The sequence below is a fragment of the Thermobia domestica genome, chromosome 12, assembly GCF_964235325.1.
Source record: "Thermobia domestica chromosome 12, izTheDome1.hap1.1, whole genome shotgun sequence".
Classification (NCBI taxonomy): domain Eukaryota; kingdom Metazoa; phylum Arthropoda; class Insecta; order Zygentoma; family Lepismatidae; genus Thermobia; species Thermobia domestica.
This window is the reverse complement of record NC_137465.1, coordinates 2,374,435-2,397,898: the sequence shown is the minus strand read 5'-3', so window position 1 is coordinate 2,397,898 and position 23,464 is coordinate 2,374,435. Positions and strand designations below refer to the sequence as shown.

The 23,464-nt window shown below is 35.4% G+C and overlaps 1 protein-coding gene across 3 annotated transcripts in view; it reads left to right on the top strand.

Annotated features, from left to right (window-relative positions):
• Nucleotides 1–23,464, top strand: part of LOC145666299 (uncharacterized) — a 255,202-nt gene that overhangs the window by 179,203 nt on the left and 52,535 nt on the right. The window contains exon 1 of one of the 3 annotated variants that reach the window (XM_081733378.1): nucleotides 6,145–6,525. The exons of 1 other annotated variant lie outside the window; for it this stretch is intronic. In XM_081733378.1, coding sequence (XP_081589504.1) covers nucleotides 6,468–6,525 — 58 coding nt within the window. In that variant the 5' untranslated portion in view covers nucleotides 6,145–6,467. Of the gene's footprint in view, nucleotides 1–6,144; nucleotides 6,526–23,464 lie in introns of those variants that run through there. One more of the 3 variants, XM_081733380.1, reaches the window with a different exon arrangement.

Below are 23,464 nucleotides of genomic sequence, written 5' to 3'. Positions count from 1 at the left end.
CACTATGATGTCGACACAAGCTTGGTCAGGGACCTCACACACTAGAGGTAATCGTTCTACCACTGAGCCACCCTGCTCCCCCTTCCTTGAACGTATGTATACCTCTATTCAGGCATGATTTTACTAAAATTACTTCAATCTAACTGCACGTGCAGCACACAGTTTGTCAATATATATACAACATACAAACTGCCATTAACCCGGAAGAGTGTTTTCCTGGTAAAAATAGAGCACCGACTGAAACCGTCACGGACAGTGAACAGCTGCTTATGAAGGAAATGGCACGGGGTATTGAACTGAATATCTTGTAGTCTATATATGGTCATATCTCTCAGGCAGGGAATAAAAGAGAAATATTGTGAGGTCCAAACCAGGGATGACCTAATCCGGATTTTGTTAAACAATCGAATTCCGGATAGTAAAATCGGAGAAATCTGGGTTTCGGATAAAATCCAGATATCGAGGAAAAGAAGGAATCTGGATTTCGAATAATATCCAGATATCAAAGGAAATATGGATTTCGAATAAAATCCGGATATCGGACAAAATCCGGATTTCAAAACAATGCTATTTTATACACAGTTCGCATGTAAAATCATAGTTACTTTTCCATATAACTGGGCAAAAGATAAGCAGAATACCACTTATACGAACAGAAATCAACGAAGCGAGTTCAGAATGGTACATATTGCTAACAGTATTACAACGTTTTGGTCCACTAGAGGTTTGCTTTTATAAAGACATCTTGGAAATTTTAAATAACACAGGCACACAAACACACACACACACACAAATAAAAGTTCTGTGCATCGGGCTCCAGGGTATGCTTTCGATGTATTTTGGTACACAGAATTCAAATTTCGAAACCCCAGGACGATTGATCGTGCAAATTTTGTTTTATGGGGAGAAAAACTTGAGCAATTTTGGATGGGGAGGATATACGTAAATCAGCCATACAAGGAAACAAAAACCAAAGTTCCATACAGTGGACCCCAGGGTATGGTTCGATGTATTTTGTTACGCCGAATCTAAATTTCGAAACTCCAAGACGATTAACCGTGTCAATTTTGTTTTGTGAGCGAAAACGAGTGATTTTGGATGGGGAGGACACGTTTTTCGCCCATTAATTTTATATTGAATGTATTTTTATTTTCTCTACTTACTATGCACATAACCTCAGTTTCCTTACTACTGATTTTGGAGTTCATAGCTTCACTTTTGGCTTGTATTTTGTTTAGAAAATTCTGTAGGTCTTTATTCTGAAGTTGTAATAATGATAATATCATCCGTATACTTTAAGGTATTAATTATTTGACAAGAATTTTGATTCCTTCTGCTCTTCCTTCTAATTCTTCTTTAATTATTGCAACAGAGTATAGAGTAAAAACAAGGTTCACATTGACCTTGAAAGTCCGGAAAATTATTGAAAATATGCTGAACTAGAAGGATCTTCAAACATAGGATCTCTATCCCGATATATAATGTAGGAAACTCAGGATGGACCCACGTCCGTTTCGAAGAGAAAAGAGTGTCCTCGAACTCACTGTATATACTGTTCACAGTTGCCAAAAGTAGGTATACACCGCTGCATTGAGCAAGTATAACATTCTGCTTTATGCATTTATTTGCTTCGACTGTTCCGGGCTTAAGTTATAAGCAAAATAACAAATAATAAGGAAACTAGGTCTACCTGTTTGATAATAATAAGAAAAGATATAAAATACAGTGAGCTGATCAGTACGGGACTGTATGCCTACTTTTCGGCCACCCTGTATATTAAGTAAAAAGAAAATGTGTTGTTACAAGTGTCAGTTACATAAACTATAGTATACCTGAAGTGTTTAAAATAGAATAGACAATCACAATTCGTTGTTTCAGACTAGATATTCATGGCTGACCATTAATAGTGACGGCTCTGAGGGAAGTCACACTATTAAAAAATTTTAACTAAGAGAAGCTTCAATAAGCTACATACAAGAATTAGTCAGTCCATTAGGGAAGTTGTTCTTTATTCAAATCTAATCATCCGCGAATCCAGCGCTGCTACCAACAGATTCCGTTACATGAAGCTCCCTTACACCGAATCCTTAACCATTTTAATTTTTTTAAAAAGGTAAATTATAGACTTTCAGACAAGCAGCTACAGCATCATCCCTATTTATCGTAAGATCATAGATCGTACATCATTCTCTTCAGAACAGAACACCCTTTCAAACGGTACTACTCGCCTGTTTCCATCATGTATATGAGGCGGGAAATTTCGCGAAAAAAAGGATCTTTTTCTTAAAAATATCCTTATATATATATATATATATATATATATATATATATATATATATATATATATATATATATATATATATATATATATATATATATATTTGCCCCTCTGGACCAATCTGTACTAACGTAGAGATCTGAAACAAATCTTAAAAAAATACTAAGGGGTGCTCTGAATGTGTGTGCAAAATTTCAATCTTCTAGGTGCAAAAGTAAGCCCACCAATTATAAAAATAGAATTAATTTTTGAAGTTGTTATGACGTCATCACCTCTATGTCTCGTTGCAGAAAGGCGTGAAACCATGCGTAAGTGTTCTACAATGCCTCCAGGCTTCAAGAAAAAACGAAGTAAAAATCTTTATTACTACTTTTTTCTTTAAAAATTGAATAATGAAAATATTACCCTATCGTATAAAAATATATGACAAAATTTAAAAAGTTTACTAAATTAATTTGAGCGATCCCCTTTTATCTTCTATGTGCACCATTATCTCCGAATCTATTCAAGATTAATTTCCCTAAAATATCCTGTAATTGAAAATGTTATTTTGTACTATAAGCCAGTAGTTCCGAACCGTTGTGTTGCGAAATTTTAGAATTTAAAAATTAGTTAAAGTTAATTTTGAGACAGACAGTACCTCTTCAACATCTGCAGCGGCTCAGTACTAGGCCTACATTGTGATACTTTGTAGAAATTTAAAGTAGGCCTATTGTTATTAACGAAAAATCAAACAAGTATATCACGACGTCGTGAAAGTTCGGTAATATGTATCGTCAGTCAGAAAAGGTTGGGAACCACTGTATGGGCAATCATTTAGTCCAGAGTTTCCCAACCGGTGTGCCGCGGCACACTGGTGTGCCACGAATAGGTCGCTGGTGTGCCGCGAGGAAATCGAAACAAAATTGTTAATTCTATAGGAATCAAATTGCAAGACATAGGGGAAAATGTATATTTGTATTTCGCATTACTATGAACCTCTACTATGAATCTACAAAAGTTTCATACTGTGTTGCTTTTCTGTACATTTTTAATGTTGAGAAAAGTATTTGTTATCATTGTCATGACTATTATTGCTTCATTGTTGTTGCAGTTTATTTCGTAACTTGAAATTTTAAAATATCATTCAATCCTTTTGACAAAGCAAACTTCCGTAAAAATGACCTACATTTGTGTTTTAAAAGTACAAGAGATTTGTTTATTCGTTCGTTATTTAGTAATCTTCCCTTTTAGTGAAAGATTGGATACAGTTTTCGAAAGAGAAAGTGGATTAAAAAAAAGTCCTGTATTTCACTGCAATTGTTCACTATTTTTAAATTAGAATGAACAATAAGCATAATGATATACTACAAAGGAAAACCAGTCATCGAGCTTTCTTCTCTGTGAGAAGATCAGTAGGCCTAATCACAAAAAAAAAAAAAAAAAAAAACAGTATTTCATATATACAAATAATAATAATAATAATAATAATAATAATAATAATAATAATAATAATAATAATAATAATAATAATAATAATAATAATAATAATAATAATAATATCTATATATATATGAATGTGCCGCGAGAATTCAAGTTACACGTGTAGTTTGCCGCAAGTTGAAAAAGGTTGGGAAACGCTGATTTAGTCTTTTAGAGCATTTAAACATGTTTCTCGCTTCTTTTACATTTTATTGTTTTTTTTTAAAATCAACTTTGTACCCTCAGAATTAAAAAAAAAAAAGTTATTTGAAGATGACAGACCAGACGAGTATTGGCCAAAATATATAAAAAAGAAGTGTTACGGAATAACGGGAAATTAGGAAACCTCTTACTGCCAGGTGAACAAGCCATTACTACTACGTTCAAAATGTCAGTGTAATCAATCGACCCATATCTTGAAAATGTAATTATTTTCCCAACTCTGCTCTTAAAAAGTTTACAGCAGATATTTCAGTCAAATGTGAGAATGGTACCTTTAACAAAGGACAACGATCTTTCTTTCTCACATAAAATGTTTCCGTCACAAGGCGAAGGTGCGAGGAACGCTTGTAAAATAAATTTTAAAATAGATCTCTACCACTACTCTACTCAAGCCAATTGGATCACGTGAAGACTGGCTCTGGAGAGAAAGAGAGAGAGAGAGAGAGAGAGAGAGAGAGAGAGAAGGAGATAGAATTCTTCTGACATCCTAGTTTTTCACGCCAGATAAATGCTGAGATCGTTAAAATATCAAATGTACAATATAGAACATTAGAATGTTACATAAGAACGTCGTTGCACTTAAGCTATAGTCATCCAGTATTCGTATTTCTCAACTATACTTTTTTATATTTTGTTCCACGTCACATACTTCACGCTATGCTGTGAACGTAGTGGATGACGAAGTACAGCATACTCTGAGAAAAATGCGACACAACCATATTTACAGGAGAAACTCCTACTACCCGGGAAATTTTTGACGCACAGCTATCAAAAATGAGTCTGTTGCACAATTGTCTTTCGCAAGACAGAAAAAAAAAAGCGTTTTTAAGAAACGAGCCCTTACTTGCTCATACAATAAAGGTGTGGTTATTGTAAGCGAACTAACGAAAATCGCCCGTATGTGCGAGCAATAAGGCTCAAAGTCGCTTGTCTGCATCTATCTTGCCTCTCGTATAGAAATGGGGCTCCTTCCATTGAGCTCAAGTCCGTTCTAGACGGCTTTTGGTTTCACCCGGTTGTTGACGTTGTAGGATGTTAGGACCGTTCCAGACGGTGTCCAAAGCAAAAAATAGATTACAATACTTCTCATGGAGGGACGATACGAGTTATATTTATTATGTTATCGGAAGGAAAAAACCCATTATCCTATCAATATTTTTTACTGATTGTATTTTAATCAATTTTGCTGAAATTATTAAGAAAGTATTTTATCACTCCCACATAGGTTATCTACATACTGTATACAAAATAAAAACAATAATAACAACAATAATAAAATGAAGTAAAAAATTTTCGCTTTACAATTTTCAGAATGCAGAAATAGAAACTCCACGCATAAGCTAAAAATTATATGAATAGAAATACAAAAAAAAAAAAAAAGCATAGATGCATCGTTAATATAATTTTCCTCTGTAAAATATGTGTATTTTTTTCAATTCTGTTACTAAAACTACAATACAGTACTTTAATTGATGGGGGAAAAAAATTGGTTCTGCAATATACAGTAAGTTTTTTAAAAAATACAGGGGCGGCTCCAGGTACATCAGAGGGGTATCCCACTAGTAAAGACAATGCACCAGAGCATTGCAAATAATATGCTATCGATGTATATATCTTGTTTTCCACTAATTTGTGATTTAGATTATATAGGAATATCCTTTCTTAAATTTGTAATTGTACACTCATGGTCAAAAATGATTACTTGACCTTGCATGTGACGTATACCCTTTAATTAGTTTTGACTCATGTTGTAGTGTTATACGATTAGATAATACTTTCTACATTTCGAACAAAGGTTATAAACGACCATATTGAGCAGAAAGTTCACGTGAACATGCGCGCGCATCGAAATCGATTTCACTAAAGCAACAATGTCGTCTTGAATTATATATCATTCCACAAAAGAATACATTCACTGCATGTTAGCACGGTTCAGGTACAAAAAACAGGTTTTATTTAGGTACTATAAATATGGCGCGATTATTCCCTCCACGTCATCCTTTGTCTCCATTTTGAATAACAGTTTTCTACTTGGAATGGCCCTGTATAGAAGAAAGCCCTAGAAATTTGCGCGGTACTCTCTCTTCGGGGTGCTTCGTTTTAGTGACGTCACGTAATAGCCTACGCGGCGCTTTTATTATCGTAAATACGGGTTTCTGATTGGTCGACTACATCAGTGACCTCTGTAGAATACCATGTTGCATGGAGGCTAGAAAACTATTAGCGGGAACACGGGCACCTCGTTGTAGAGGCTAGATGTAACAATTTCTCTTGGTTCGAAATCGAAGGCAAGAAATGTGACTACTGTACAGTGTAGTGAAAAAGTGGTAGAGTATGAAAGAAAAACATTTGAAGTTGTGGTTTTGTTAAAATTCATAAGAGCAGAGAATATGTATGTTAAGTGAACATGTTTTGTACAATACCTTTCCTTTCGGACGCTTTTGATTCGCACTTGTTTTCGTATTGTGAAGTCTACTGTATTAGGCCTAACCAAGACTAAAATATAATGGCGTTACCTGCGGTCGCCGCCTTAACAAGCTCAAGCCCTACTACTCCAAGTACAGGTATGAAGATATTTTCACAGCACTTAATATTTTTTCTTCTGAAATATATCCTATGTAGCCAAATGGCTGGAAGAAGTGAGCGGTATCTGTATATCAATAATCATGGTGGAAGGGAGAGACATACAGTCGAGTACCTTATCTATGGGTATATTATGTATATATACATATAAATAAAAATATATTCTTACGCGTATACAACTAACAGTCACTGTTAGATATAGCTGTTAACAGGATTTCTGGCAGGTGTGACTTTAGGAAACTTGTATTTTAGGTTTCTGGTATTTTAAATAAAATTTACCGGTACGTGGTATATCAGATTCAATAAACAGTGGCAGCATAGTTGTTGAACTAAGCATGTTTATGAAAATAAGATCGAAATCATGTACCGGTAGATAAAATGTGCTTAACGTAAATGACCCATATTTTCATTAGTTTGTATTTATTTTTGGAAGGGCTGCATGTATACAGACACGAAAGGTGCACGGTATTCTTCTTCCCAATACAGTTTGTAAATATTTTTCGGCCTGTTCTCGTAATTTTCTTCCGGTACGTTGATTTCGAAAAAAAAATTTCCGTGCACACACACACTATGTTTTATTTTATTATTTTTTTTTTTTTATCGTGTGAGCATTGTCAAGTGTTCTTAATAGCACATAATGTATAGTGTAAAGATTCATTATGACATACACCCTTGTACTGCCTGTTTGGAGCCGTGCGTTGTACCCTTGTGAGTAATGTGCTTTGTATTTTAACTGTCAGGAGCTGTCACTCAGCAAGGCGTATTTTCCCTTGTACCTACAATGTAGTATGAATTGTTTCTATGATCTTCACATCATAAAGAAGCCCCGCCACTATTACTTGTATCATGGTAAATCAAACAGGATCTAATCTAATCTATACTAACCAATTTAAATACGTCTAATGTGTGTTTTATAAGCTGACGGGGGTTAACGGAATTTACGGCTGAAGAAAAGTATTGGTATTAGTAAAGTAAGTGTACGATATTTGGCGCCAATATTAGTTCTTTCGATACATTAAAATTAATAATTGGTACGGACATGTGTCGAAATTAAAATTCCTAAATATGAATGATGGCATTTTTTTAAAATTATTATTATTGAGAGGTTAGTCACATTGCAGAAAAATCTGTAGTTAGTTTAGATTTACATAATATTAGTAAGCAATTGAGGGAAGCATTTCATCACAGTGCCCTCTGTGAGTGATAACTCAGACAAGTTTGTAGCATGTGTTCAAACAAATTAATGTCTGTTTTTTTTTTTTATGTTGTGGTAAGCTTTCATTATTATTCCTTAATATATAATAGTGAACGTGAAGAGAATATCAGAGTTTGGAATGTGGGGATGGATATTTGATTCTGAGACAACGTGTCATACGGCAATTAGGGGATTTCATGAATTAACCAAGTAGCCATGCAGAAAGGCGGTACGAACTTAGTGCATATAATGATCACAGGACATTTGCCCATGACATCTTTGGACTTGTGTATAGCCCGCTTCCCCCAGTTCTTTGTCACCGGAACTGGAAGAGTCACTACTACTACTACTACTACTACCACTACTACTGCTGCTGCTGCTGCTGCTACTACTGCTACTACTACTACTACTACTACTACTACTACTACTACTACTACTTATATCGAGAACAGAACCCAACCAACCCCTGCGGGGCTTCTAACCCGTTCCTACTACTAGTACTACTAGTATTGCTACTAACTACCACCACCACTACTACTTCTACTACTACTACTGCTACTACTACTACTACTTATACTAAAGCCTCCTTACCACAAGATTTACATCTTAAATCTTTATAACATGTGATTTCGATTCATTATGAACTAATATGAACCGTTAGAATCACTATGATTCGTTAAAAATCACTGGGGGGAGCGGACTATACTCAATCCCATCTTTGTCTTCTCAGGACTCAACAGAATCGCACTAGTTAAAGGCGAGGCTAAGCATGATCAATGAATGTAAATAATGGAGTGGGGGCACGAGCATGTAGGAGGAAACAAGAACCTTGAGGGAACCCACGGACAGGGTGTTGTCCACCACAAACCCTCTGACTTGGGATTGATCCAGGGACTCCAAAGAAGGAATAAAAACTTTTCATTGTTTGCTTTAATCTGTTAGATATAAAGGGTAAACTTTACAAGACACGCTCCAGCTGCGCATTGATGAGTAGGGCCCTTTTAAATGTATAGTAGAGTAGAGTAAGATATAAATAAGTAGGGTAGGGGTTAGCTTAAGGTTAAGTAAGTTGTGATCCATTTTCATAAAATTATTAGTGTGTAATTTCTCGTTTCTGAGTGAGTATACCTGCTGGAGCGGGCGTTGTAAAGTTAACCCGATATAAATTATTAGTGTACGTAAAAGTTCGTCAAGTGTTTAGATATTTTCAGTGTTTGTGTATATATTTTAATATGGTAAAGGTTTATTTTTGCATAAAATTTTCTCAGATGGGGTTTAAAACCCCGAAACCCATCTTGTGTGTACGCCACTGTTTAGATATGGCGGAAGATACATAGTATATGCCAATTATACTAATGCGTATGATTAAGCTTCTTTTATGTTAATTTTACGAGGGCATGGTGATGGTAGATTGCCTGAAGTCTCTGGTGAGGGTGTCATGTAAACATGTGGACGTGGACATGAGTAAAGTCGTGAAACCCTTGAAACACACAAAGAGTCGTGTAATACCGAATCGGGTCATGTTTTAATTTAGCATTAACTTTTTTTCACAAGTTCGGCAGTGTGAGTGGAACGTGTATTGCAATCTGAAATGAGCAGTATGTTGCTTTTAGAATCTAGCAACTCATGATTAATTGTATAGTTTGAAAAGTTTGCTTGTTTAGCGCTCCCTTTCAACAGAGTGATGATGAAATGAATGATTGTATTACACATGGATTTAAAGTTGGTAGAATCCGAACCACCATAATGCGTTCAGTGCTCTCCCGTCGGACATCGAACTTGGGACCTCAACCTCGTATACCAAAGATGCGTATGTTAGCCACAAAACTAGCGGGGAAGGTGAATGGTATGAAGGACTGCTTTTGAAATAATCGGATTGTAAATACTAGTTAGCCCTCCTCTTTGGCCTAGTGGGTGCACGTGGTACCAGTTTCGATTTTCGGTGGAAGAACACTAAAAATAATAATTTCACAATCATTCATTCTAATCATCTGTCCATTTATCCTGAAGGACATAATCGTCAGAGGTTAACTGAAACTTCATTTCATCAGTACTAATTACTTTATTCGGGAAATCGCAATTTGATAGATGAATTCCTTCTAATAGCGAAATGATGGAATTGTTATTATTAGGATTAGTGTTTTTATTGCAGTTTCGATAGGAAAACGGGTGGTAAAAATAAGAAGGTGTAATTTCTACCAACTATTTTGAGAACTAATCTTTTATGTAATCAAAAACAACGCATTAGCCTAAAAACTTCGTACATCTCTGTATTAATTTCTAACGGAGAATCTTATTCATTGAGAATAGTAAAGTATTGCACATTTGAGAACATCCGGATATTTCTGAAGATTAACTTCAAACTTACCTTTGTCCAAACCATCTAAGTGCTGCCTAAGGGGAGTAGGAAGTCCATTTCTCCCCCATTAATTGTAGTTCTAAGTTTTTAATGGCCTCCGTTACTTACAACCGTGGATATAAAACAACGCTCTCTGCCCATCATGGGTCTATCTCATATGGCTGAAGAAGTTGATGTGTCTTGAAAGTTGCACCAGAGAAAGAAAGCACAGACTGCTTAATCTTGTCAAAATTCTTGCACAAGAAACAGCACACGATAACCGGGAAATTTCGAAAAGAGGAAAAAGGCTTGAGGGCGGATCAAGGGAATACAGTCCCAATAAAGCACAGGAAAATTCTCTATTCCCACCTGGAAGCAACATTTGACACATTGTGTACTTCCAGAGTGCTTGTTTTTGCTCCTAAAGAAAGAAGAAAAAGAGCACACAGAAAAGTCGTAACCCTAGTTATTACTCTTTGTGAGTACATTCATTCCTTAATCAAGAAAATAACATTAGGAGCACAGTTCCCTATGATTCACCGTCGTTGATTTCTGAGTATTCAGAATCTCCTCATTCATGTTCCTTCAAGAGTAGAGTTGCCAACTGGCCGGAAAAAGTGCTGTTATTTTGATTAAGGCAGGTACAAACTTCTTACCAGTCCCTCTATAACCGGTATTTCCAAATCTTTAAGAGCATCCAAGTCCTTCAATGTTCAAAGAGTTCCAAATATACTCTTGTTCATCTGTTTCAATAAATTTAAGGAAGTGGAAGTTACTGGTAAATACAATGAAAGGATCAATACCGACTTCAGTTCTCATTTTAAGCAAATGTATCTATTAAGCTTATTAGTGAATGTACTAAGGATATGCAGAATACAGGTGCTGAAGCACTTTTGTCCACGATAGCACATTTCCTTCTCTTGGATGAGTCCGAACAGAGATTCTTCACATTTAGGCCTATATCATAGGCAATTTTGGTAGGGTTCCGGTAATTTTATTTTCCCGAGTTGGCAACCATATTCAAGAGACTACATTCTTTTGCTTCGTTCTCCAAGGGAAAGAAGGGTGGTGTATTTTAAACTAAAGTCAGTTCAAGTGTTCAGAACTTTGTGGCGATCGTTTCAATGTATAGATTTTTAAACTATTATCTGCCCAGAATGGACAAAAAGACTAAAATCATTGCTGCCTATTACCAGAACATTTTGGAGCCACTCTACAGACATGATATTCTTACTCTTTATGGCAGCGACACATTTCATGGTGTCATCCACCAACACAAGGCATTTAGTCATACGGCAAAGTGCACGCAGATACACATGAACCGGATGGCATGTAAAACGGACATTCATGCAATACATTTTACAGACACTGCTGTTGAATCCCGCGATGCCTTGTGGAAACAGACCTTGCGAAGTACACATCCCCGCCCAATTGAGGATCTTTAAAAAATCTGTTAGGGGGAATGGGATCGTTCTTCAATGCAGTCTCCTGCAATGGAAACTCCATTTGTGCAAGATTTCTTAAAGTGAGGTGAGTTCAAACTTAGAGAAACAGCTCTCTGACAGTTTGAGAATATGGGCAGTCGTACAAGGACAACAATCAAAATTAGGAATGTGTGGAGGGTGCTTTTTGGAAAGGCTGTCAGAAATGTAGGATTGAATATTAAAAGTCAGTGGGGAGTAGTCTTCTGTCTCCTGTGAGATTCCGGATGCCTTGAGTCGTATAACACATTCCGGTCTATGTCTTAGCGTCATCTCTTGTCAATAATTTGAAAGAGCCCAATGGCACATTTTCCGATAAATCAATCAGCGAATAACTGTTGGCTTTCCTCGGATATTTCTGTGTTATATTAGCTGTAGTGTGGGTAAGCATCTATTTTCTTGAATGAACTTCGAATAATACTTCAAGTAAATTTATTTCGTAGAGAATTCAAGTGGATGCAAGTCAGTGACAGGAATTTAAAAAAATAAAAGTAGTTAAACGCCCCACGATTATAGCTTTTTAGCTAAAGGAGACGGTTAAATAATGAAAATGACTGATTATGAAATTAAATTTTTGTTATCTCCTATCAGGAATCTAGTCACTAGACCAGCGGGAAGGGCTAAGTAAAAAAGAGTAAAATTGTTAAGTGCTTAGTTGTAATTAGTAATGTTTTATAGTTCAAAAGAAAGTTTAATATTTGCTGACAGATAAATTGTGCAAAGTTAATTCAAGGAAATCTTTACAAAATATTTTTTTTTTCTTTCTTATTGGGATAGCATATATTGTTTTGTTCGTAGAGATTATTGTTAGTTTTTGTTAAAAATCTCCTGTGAGTGAGGAAAATAACGAAATGTCAGAGAAAAAGCATTGACTAAATTTCTGCGCACAGATTGACGGAAGTTCGCGATCATCAGTATTTAATCTGTACACGATACTTTTTCTAGTAAGACTTTGATGGAGTAAGGAAAGTGATTTCTGGAATCTCGTTATTTTCTAACATCTAACAGTAATCTTGATTTCTAAGAACACACGATTTTCCAATAAGAGAAATGCTGTTTCTAAACTTTTAAGTAAGCGACAAAGTAAATTTTGTGAGGAATCTTCAAACAGCTATAGTTGAAATATATGAAAAATATTCAAAAATTTCAACTTTCTAGAAAGCAGCTAATACCTACAACGTTCGGATCATCATCGTCATATTTTGTAACTGTGTTCAGTATTAGAAGCCTGCCCCCTTTCTTTCCCAAAGATTTCTGTCAGCTAACGTTCTCTTAGGCCAGTTATCCCTGACGCAGTATAACAAGTAGTATAATGCGACATGCATTCCAACTCCTATAGTACAGATTGCAGACAGAGCTCCTCTGTTCCTGTATGGCTAACATAAATGTCTTTTACTCGAAATACCCGGATTCAGTTCCTAGTGGGAGTTCATGTGGGTTGGATTCCACGTTAAGGTGTAGGTCTGTGTCTCGTATAGCTTTGATGCTAAAAAGGGGCTTGAAACTTAACCAACCAACGAGATTTTAATAGCGAAACAATGACGAGAGACTGCTCCGGGAAAACAAAAACAGGAAAAGTTTAGATGATAGAGCTTTGAACTTGTAAAAATCTCACCAAATAACATGTAATCAGTGATTGATAGATGATAGAGCTTTGAACTTGTAAAAGTCTCAGCAAATAACATGTAATCAGTGACATGATTCAGGTTATTGGAGCTCTTCTAAGCATAATAGGTAGCTTGTTTGTGATTCAAACTGTGACTATAGTACAGTGTCTGTGTGGTGGTTATTCAAGAGGAAAAGCCTACTATAGGACCCTTGATTTGGAACGAGTAGAAGATAAATCACACCAGTCATTCCTTGGATGTTCTTGATGTCGCAGATTGCTCTTCCTACTTTCGGTAAACACAGAGAGAACAAGGAGTAGACAGAAAATATAGTGACAGATGGATTTACAGATACATTACTCATAGGTTCGTAACTAATCTTACACTGCCAGTACTAAATTCATTCCCTTCCCTCCTTTGCTCAGCGTCATACATCGGCCATTCGCTTCCACTCATTTTTATTAGCTATTTAAATTTCATACTCTCACGAGATAATGTTGTATATAATAAAATTTCTTTATGGGTCAGAAACCTGTAAACTCTCTATTGATTGTAGTCTTATTTTGATGGTTTGGCAAAAATAGATATACGGTACATACCGTATATGTTCTTTTGTCATTTACTTCCGAAAGAATTCATTATTTTGCAAGACAATGCAATATTGTATAAAGAAAACTGTTCAAGTGAGTAGACTTGTTCGAAGGTTGTTGATAGAACATGAAAAACATCGAGTATTCATATCTATATATGTAGGTATTCTTGCTGCTATCTGTACATGCATTTACTGAGCACGTCTATCAAGGAAAAAATACATTTTCTAAATACTAGATGCCTTAGTGGGCTTGTTTATTCTCTTTCTGCAGCAAAACTATTCAAAGTTGGACACGAAAATACTATCCATGTATTATTATGTAGATAAATAATCTCATGTCGGGTAAACACTTCGAAGGGTCATAATGTCCAAAGTGCAACCGAAATTTTACTGCATAATTTCCAACTTTTTCTGAATTACAAAGCATAGAGAAGACTGTATACCAGTATATTCATGTTTTTATTTATTTTTGCTGGAGATTGTCATCGAAGTCGAACCAACGACGTTTTAATATAGAAGATGCAGCACTCCGTTCTGTGGATCGATCAATTTTATGTTATAAAGAGGCATAAGAATTTTAATTTTTTTTTTTCCGCCTTAGTACATACAAAGTAATGTAAATGTTACGGAGCTGCTTATCAGTGAACTTTGACCGGCTTCTATTTGTGAGTCATAGATGAGATGTCAAATTTCTCTGTTGTAATAACTTGTTACCTTCTGTTATTTTGTATGATATAATAGGTGATAAATGGTAATTACGGAGAAATTCGACATCTCAGCTTGTGATTGCTGAGTAGCAGCACCCGATCAAAGTTTACTGTGATAAAAACATATCTTTAGTCACGGACCCTTAGTAAGGCATAAGGTAAAGTCCGATTTTCCATTTTACAATATGGCGTAGAACATACTTAATTGTATACGTATGAATCTGTAATGCAGACTAAAATTAGTATACATTGCAACTTTTTCACACTAATCAAATATTAAAATTAAAGACAAATTATAACCAAAGCATACATAATATTTAATAAATAATATGACTACAAATTGGGCAAAGTATCTTTGCCTTCATCAGATACATTATCAGTTAATGTGTCAGTTAGTGCCCTTATCAGTTAATGTCTGATGAAGGTAAAGATACTTTGCCGAAACTGTAACTATATTATTTACTAAATACTATGTATGCTTTGGTCAGAATTTGTCTTTTATTTCACACAAGAAGTTCCATTGAGGCTTTCCAAACTGTCTCCACTTCATTCACGGTTTTTTCCCACTGTCTTTCTTCCGCAACACAGAGCCAGTTTCCAGCAATGGTTCGTGCCATCTAACAGTGCAATGACGGTCTTGGTGGTTCCTGTCCGTATTGTTCTGTAAATCTTCTCTGTATGGGTACAGGGGACTCGAATTCTGCGAATTAAAAACAGCACTGCACTTTCTGGCGAGCAGAAGAAAGAAATATATATATATATATATATATATATATATATATATATATATATATATATATATATATATATATATATAAATTACTCACGAGTAATACCACGCGAGAGGTCTGTTGCGTTCAGTTGTCTGCTGGGTATAAGATTCTATTCATTGGTCTTTCCGAAAGTTAAAACCGGACGATCATATCAGTATTGGTTCTCGAGTTGTTCAAATTTCTTATTGGTATATTTTCACTGTGTAAGGACATCAGATCTTTAATATTCATTATTGACATAACTATGAGGTTTTGGATTCAGGGCTCATATCACTGAAAGGAGTCCGTAAAATATATACACATGGACCAATAAAAAACTTATTCAAAAAAGTTAGTCCCTCGTCCTTTTATCTTTTAGATATACAGCCTTCACTGTTACAAACTTTGTAATTTACTTTATGGAAGAATTGTGAATATTCGCAAACAATTTAGTCGTGATAACGGGGCATATCGTATTTTAGATACTTAGTTTGGTTTCATTTTAGCCAGATTGTAATCTTACAAATATAGTGGAATAAAGAGTTTTTAGTAAGGATTGTACTAGGAATAACGTGGAATATATAGATTTTTCCAAAACTAGATATTTTGAAAGACGAAAGAAAAATATCTCTAGTATAGAATCTTTCAAGAGTTTGCATATGACATGCAGTTTGTTTCAGGGAAACTTCAGGAACAGGGTGAAACTACTGAGAAACCATTCTTCGTCATGTGAAAACTTCTGCCAAACAGTTCTAAATGACGTCATTATAGTGTATAAAAATATGCTGGTATGGATGCTTGTTACATGCTAAATGCGGTTGCATATTGATGACCCGTTTACCTTTGCTGCCCTTTTGACTAACTTCCTGAGGCTTTAGGGGGAAAATGACAATACCTCTAGATAGGGCTTGGTGAGAACTGCCTAGTACACCTATTGGTCAGTGTCTACCACCAGTGGCCCTTGGCAATGAAACTATGATTAAACTCCTTTTGTCGTTGCTAATTTCGTAAATTTTAGTGGAAAAATGTTAAATTTTCGAAATTAACAGAAGACAGTGAAACAATTCAATATATATATATTTTTTTAAAGCATGTGGTATGTGGATAGTTGGTAAAATGTTTTTATGCAAATAAAACTCATTATGCGCCATTGTGTTGCAAGAACAGTTGTTCAAACTCATTATAAAGTTTCTTATCTTTATTGGTGCCGTACTTCTCTGAATAGTTCTTTAATAACTATATAAATGCTTTAAAATTAAATTTTTGAAAATAGACGTCCCTAAGAGAAGATGTGTGATGATCTACAAGATGCACAAAAAAATTATGGGTTTCCGGCAGATTCTGTGTTCTGATGTTTCAAGAATGTCTTATAGAGGAAGGAATAATTAAGGAAAATAGTAGCAGCACGAGAGAAGTTACTTAGAAAATCCCTAGAGAGGGCGAATCAGCACTTATTTTTAGTCAGTAATAGCTTTGTGTATTTTTACACTATGCAATGTGCAAATTCGTTAATGTAATTTCATCCATTGCATAATGAAGTAGTTTACAAGGAATATCCATTCCTTTCTGTTAGACGTAAAGTCAATAATTATATATGAAGAACCACGATAGCTATGCTAGAATTAAAAAGCCTTTGTTTAAACTCCTGACTAGAGATGCAAAAAAGCCGGCGTTTTGGGGGGAAAAATCGAGAATTTTGGAAAATTTGTTTTTTTCATTTTCATGATTTTTCTATTTAGATAGCTTTCTTAGTATACTCCACAGTTAAATAAGATTTCATGACCTAAATGTCATATTTTGCTCTGGAGTTCACCATCATGATGGATGGAGCACATGTTTTATGAATTAAAGTGAACATAAAGTACATAGTATTTGAGGGCAATTTTAGAGGTTATTTACCTTTATTTTAACTTCTTGAGTTGAGCCCTATCGACAATGTTTTTCTTCTCTAGATCATTTCTTTTTAGTCATCAGTATTTCATTTCTTAGAGCTTAGTACTCTAGCTTCTAGCACGTAATTAAACTTATGTTTTTTAATATATCTGTCAGCGTACTTCCACATTTCTGTTATACTGTAGCTGTGCAATGACTTAGCAATAATCTTCCGGGTACAACCTTAAATACCATTTGATAGGAATAATCAGTAGGGGATTTAGAAAAGTATTTGGGAGGGGTTTCTCTGAATGCTTGATTTTCTAAAAATCCCAGCATTTAATTCTAAGTCAATGTCGCTGCAAGCGTTTGATAAGGCCTCTAAATTTATTTCGATATTCTATAAGATTTACATCATCAGCATACGCCATAACCTGGTCAATACCATTCAGTTCTAGACCTTAGCTGTTATCTTTGATTTTCCTTATAGCGTACTCCGGAACAAGGCTGAATAATAATGGCGACAACGCATCACCTTGTTTTAGGCCATTCTTAACGTGGAACCTCGCATTTCTCTACTCGGACTTTATTCTGGGATTCATTTAAACACATTTTCATTAATCTAAGAAGCTTTTTCGGTATTCCAGATTCTGTAAGAATGTTGTACAATGTTTCCCTCGTAACCGAGTCGTAAGCGTTTCTAAAATCAATAAACAGTTGATGTACTGGTAATAAAATCCCCATTTCTTTTCGAATATTTGTTGAATGGTAAATATCTGGTTGATACTTGATCGATTTCGCCTATATCCACACTGATAATCTCCAACAATTTCATCTGCGTATGGAATCAATCCTGTTAGTAGAATGTTAAGAGAAATGCCTCGTTAATTATTACAATTAGTTTTGTCGCCTTCTTTGTGAATTGGAACAGTGATTGATTCGCTTCACTTTTCTTAAATGTATTCCATAGTTTTTCTTTTTTCTTTCTTTTCTTTTGTGTAAAAAAAATCGTAACGATATATATAATTCCTCTTGTTAAAAATTCAGAAACCTTCAGAAGTGGGTAAACCGTGATGGTGGTTATATATTCTAGAGCGTAGGAAACTACACACTCAGATGAACAGTCTGTTATGCATATGATCTATGGACAGAAAATTCGGTATTTTTCCGATTCTGAACAAGCTTAAGGAACAGTCAGTGCATTACAGAATTCGGAACCTTACAGATTTTGCAGATCCGAAGCACTTGATAGGTGGTAACAGATTATTACGTATGTGATCAATGAATGAAAAAAATTGTTCGGAGTATTTATACAAAGTATGTGAAAGTTAACTGAAAAACTTCAAGAATGTACAGAACCGCACGAAACGAAGCTCTTGATGTGCAGCTTTTAAGTATCATATAAATGTATTTTTCTCATGTTTTACTTTTTGCTTAAAAAAGAGGATGTGTGATATTTTGAAGTAAAAATACTATATACAATTTTGCTAGTTATTTATGTATATTTTTTCTTTAAAACAAGTACTTTTGTATATAAAGAGGTTAAAAATTTATTAGATATGTTGGTTAATTCTGTGGAATTCATAATGTAAATATGTTAAGTGTTAAAAAAAATCTTTTCGAAAATCATGGTTTATTTCAGAGGTTTTATATTATTATCTGCATCAACCACTAACTAAATGAGTTTTGTGTTGTAGAGAAGCGAAACGAAGTCTGCTTTATCAATTTGAAGCAAAATTTTGAAAAAAGACCAAAATTTCCCAAGCAAAAAAGCGAAGGAGAAAAAGCCGAGTTTTTTTTTTTTTCAAAAAAAAAAAGCCGTTTTTTTTCCCGAGCCCTTGCATCTCTACTGCTGATACGTAAGTCTCAAAAGAAATGTGCCAAGATCGGAATCGAAATCTGTTGAAAGGTTGATGTATGTATAATCTTTTACATTTAGCCTATGTAGAATAAATAATAAAATGTCTCTTTACAGCAAGGGAATAGTCCTGTTTATTTGTAAGACTCTTCAAGTTCATTTCACATGCCCTCCATCGGCATTCTGGCACTTATTTGGTTCAACTATCTATCATGAGAACGGTAAACTCATAACAACCACGGCGTTAAACTATATCCTGTCGTACGTAGCCTTACTTTACGGAGTTAAATTTCAGTTTTAGCTACGTATAGATCAAAAAGTATAATTTTGGAACAAAAGAATTGTGTATCATATAGAACCGCTGGCAAACACGTGAGAAACATTAAGTTACCTCTATGTGCAGGAGATGTGTTTAATTTCATTAAATGATGAACCGTAATTGTAGTACTTTGTAGATTGCATTTGACAACCTAAGCTAGGGTTCCTACTGGTCAGGGAAAAAGACTGGAAATCAGGGAAATTGTATAAAATATATTTTTCTATCATTAATTGAACACCAGTTTCAGCTTAGCCAACCATCAATGATCACAGTATGGAACGTTGCTCAGATCTTTATGGGTTGTAAGTGGAATGTACGTATGAGCAATTATTATTTGTCTCTGATGAATAAATGTGCTCATATATGAATATTTACCGTTATTTATTATGTCAACGTCATCTGACACCGGGCATTAAAGTTAGGGAATTTCCCGCCATAGGTCAGGGAAGGTCAGAGAGAAGTCAGGGAAAATGATTTCTCCAGATCAGTAAGAACCCTGTAAGCACAAAGAAATCGCATTCTTGTTATCAGCGATGTTAACTTTTAATTATACTTACAGAAGACAGGCAAGTTAGGGAAGGGTATTCATAGGTTGTGCTGTGGAACTTAGGTCTGTATGAATATACGATGCGCAACTACTTGGGGCATATTTCTGAAGATTACTGGATCAGTAATATCAGTTTGTCTAAACGGTATTGAGACTTTGGGGGTCAAAATTGAGACAAAGATGCCATTTTGTTCCATGGCCGCTGCCATTTTTCTGGCAACACGATTCTCCCGGCACTATAGAACTTTGTGTGGTTTATGGTTAAAAAAAATTGAAACTTGTTTTTCTACCAGAACTCTTTCCGAACTAACTTAACATTATTCAGGGAGCTCAGGAGAGACCGGAACAACTGCGTGTGTGGCCATAGGTGGATATATTAAAACCTTCCAGCGAAGTTCCGTTAATTCCTGACGGATCAAAGATGTATGCAATGTACCATTGTCAACGTGGCATGCGACACCCTTTCATTTGATCAATTCCAGCCGTTCCTAGGTGCACTTGCGCTAATTGTCTGCAATACAAGTCAGAGTCTATCATTGTGAGTGGCGGTAGCTGCTTGTGATGCACAGCATGATCATCCTGGGCCTTCGTGTGAACTTTCCCACAGAATATGGAGCTTTTCGCTACAACCACAGTATTTTTCGGAGATCGTTCTTGTAGGTACCCACTTTATCACTGGTGATCAACCGCTTCAGAAATGGCAGTAGAGATTCTCAGATAGAATTTCGATCGAGTAAATGTTTTTGAGTCCGATCATACGGCACCAAAACCAGTGACGTAATTAGTGAAGGGGGGGACGAGGCTTGTGTCCCGGTCAGTGGATTAGTAGGGCGCAAAATTGGGCAGATATTTGGGGGTGCGTTTTGATTTGGTTGGTCAAGTGGGCGCTGATGCGAGTTCTTGCTCCGGGCGACAACTGCGAAGTTGCGTTGCTGACCCAAACGTCGAGTTTCATTTTGTAACCAGTTTTTTCCAAATGGTTTAATACTACTTCGTAATTGGATGTTTAAGTCATTAGCGATGTTGTGACTTACTTGCCTATCTTGCTGGACTTCTGCCAGAATATCATCTACTTTTGTTGTAATCGGTCGTCCACTTCGATGAGGATTTTGGACATCAAAATTTTCTGAAAGAAAGCAATTAAACCTTTTTTTTTTTGTTTTGTTTTTGTTTTGCATTTGATAACATATCCTGCCCATAGTTAGCATAAATTTTTTCACGAGCCTTCGCTGCATTTGCTCCTTTATCGAAATAAAATTGTAAAGTGTAGGCAGAAAGTTCACTCATCGTCATGACGCAATATCTTACCCTAATTGTAAGAATTCCAACACTTTTGTATGTCTACTAGCAGGATGTTTACTGGAAATGCTGAAAAGGTACCGGAAATTATTGTGTAATATTGAATGCATGTAAAAGCTCTGTTTGAGGCCCATTATCTGAATGTAGGTGGTGATAGGGCTAACTGGCTAACCACTGAAAACTTGCTGCTGATGAGATCAGAAAATTGAAACTAAAACACAAAGCTGTGTTCCAGTGTGCAAAAGAGGAAGCAGAAACTTTTCAAACAGCTTTTTTATACTTTCGTAATAATTGTTCTCAAACTATCAACTTTTTCTCGTAGAAGATTCTATACGAACGAGCCTTTCCAACATACCAGTAGTGTGTTTTGGGTTCAATCTTGATCGTGCTGTCTTTGTTGCGTGTTGAACTCGCATCCTCTTCTTCGCGAGGTTAAATATGCAGTCCAAGTTACTTTTTGGTATTATTTGGATTGCCTAAATTTAGATGTTCAGGCAGGAAAACGATGCAAATGACTAGAACAAAGCTACAAAGCTATTTGTCTTACGTTTCTTTTCATCCCATATTCTTCCCAGCTTTTCCTCCAATTTTCTAACAGCTTACTAACTTTAGTTTCACGTTCCGAAACAAAGACCTTATCACCTGTAATCGTATACATATAACCTCTCTACTTTTGCCGAAATATTGTCCTTCACTATCTGTTCCAGATACTAATAAAATATCGTTGTTGGAACGCAGATTGCCCTTGTATTGTACCCTCTTTCATATCTTGACATTCTAACGTCCATAAACAAGTTGGTTGGAGATTTCTGGTCCTTCCAGTTCACTCGATTGAAAGTCTCTCGAACGTCTTTTTAACGATTACTCTTCAGTGATTAAATTCTACAATGCCAATACCAATAGCGTGAAGAAAATATACATAGGATAGATCCTCATGCGTAGTTCCCGAGAAAATGGACCAAAGCTATTTACAAAGAAAAATGTAAATTAGTGCTGTTAGAGAACCGCCTTGTCATTAAGGTGGAACATAACTATATTGCAGTTGATACTGCTTGTCCTTTCTGACAGACAGCTCTCTGCGCGCACGTAGTTCTCACTGCTGTGTTGCCAGCTTCTGCGTCTGGTGTTGAAATACGAAATTATTCACTACAAGTAAATCTCAGTTTTATAAATTTAAATGACATAAAAGAGAACTAAAAAAAAAAAAAAAATGTTCTCAATAACGAGCAGGTCCACTACTCAAGTTGATATTTGACTAAAATGGCATGTATTTGTTTGTATTCAAATTGGCAACGTGCTGAAAGAATGGAATGTTTACCATTGCAGAGCGACAGAAATCAGCCACTGTAATTGGTTGAACGTGCTGTTGCCATAGAAACAGTTCTTGCCTGATTACTATGACCACGTGCAGGCAAGAAAAATACAGAGGAAAGCAACGTATCTAATGGACTGTAAAATATGCTCATCAGGCTTTTTATTACAGCATAGGAAGAAAACTGTACACACTATCGTAAATGAAATATAATCTACAATCATCATTAACTCTTTTTTAACATTGATTGGTGTAAAGGCGGAAGCAACATAATAATGAACACAGAAATTATATTCTTCATACATTTTTGTGTATTATTTTTTCTCTAGGTGGTGAATTAGGCTTAAGCATTGATACTATCGTTACATGTAATTGAGCAAAGCAATGATAACAGGTGTTTGATAAATCGAAGTAAAAATTTGTTAGATTAAGTATTGTAACATTGAACTCGATATTTCTACACTAGTTGTGAGTAATGTCGCGTATGTTTCGTCCTAAAAATGTTGAAAGATACGAGAACATATTTTAATGTTATGGCTAATAAGAATTTATGATAGTATACGTAGATCTTTCGTTTATTGTATGATAAATATCATAATCTTTTGTTGCAATGTGATTTAATCCCTTCAGCGAGAACAAATATATCGCGTCTTCAAAGCACAAATGTCATGTCCAGTTGTCTAAATTTTTCAAGGAACTGTTTTGAAGTTTCAAAATATTGGCAAAACTCAGGATCGTGACTGAAATAGTTGAACATTGCGGATTAAGTTAAACATGTTATTGGCCTTTTGATGCATCTAGCACATCAAGCTATCGAAATAGCCGACAGCCAATATTGAGAAAAAATAGACATACGACATTTGGGCTCTCAAGACTCGATAATATTCCTTTTCAGTTGAGCATAGGTTTGTTCTTCAATCAAACTCTGTTCGGTGATGCAGAGTATTGTTGACGGATTATTATTTTCGAAATATAGGCTTAATTAAAAGAATGCAAGTGGAATACCACTTCACTGTTCATAAAGCAGAGGAGTCTTTAGGA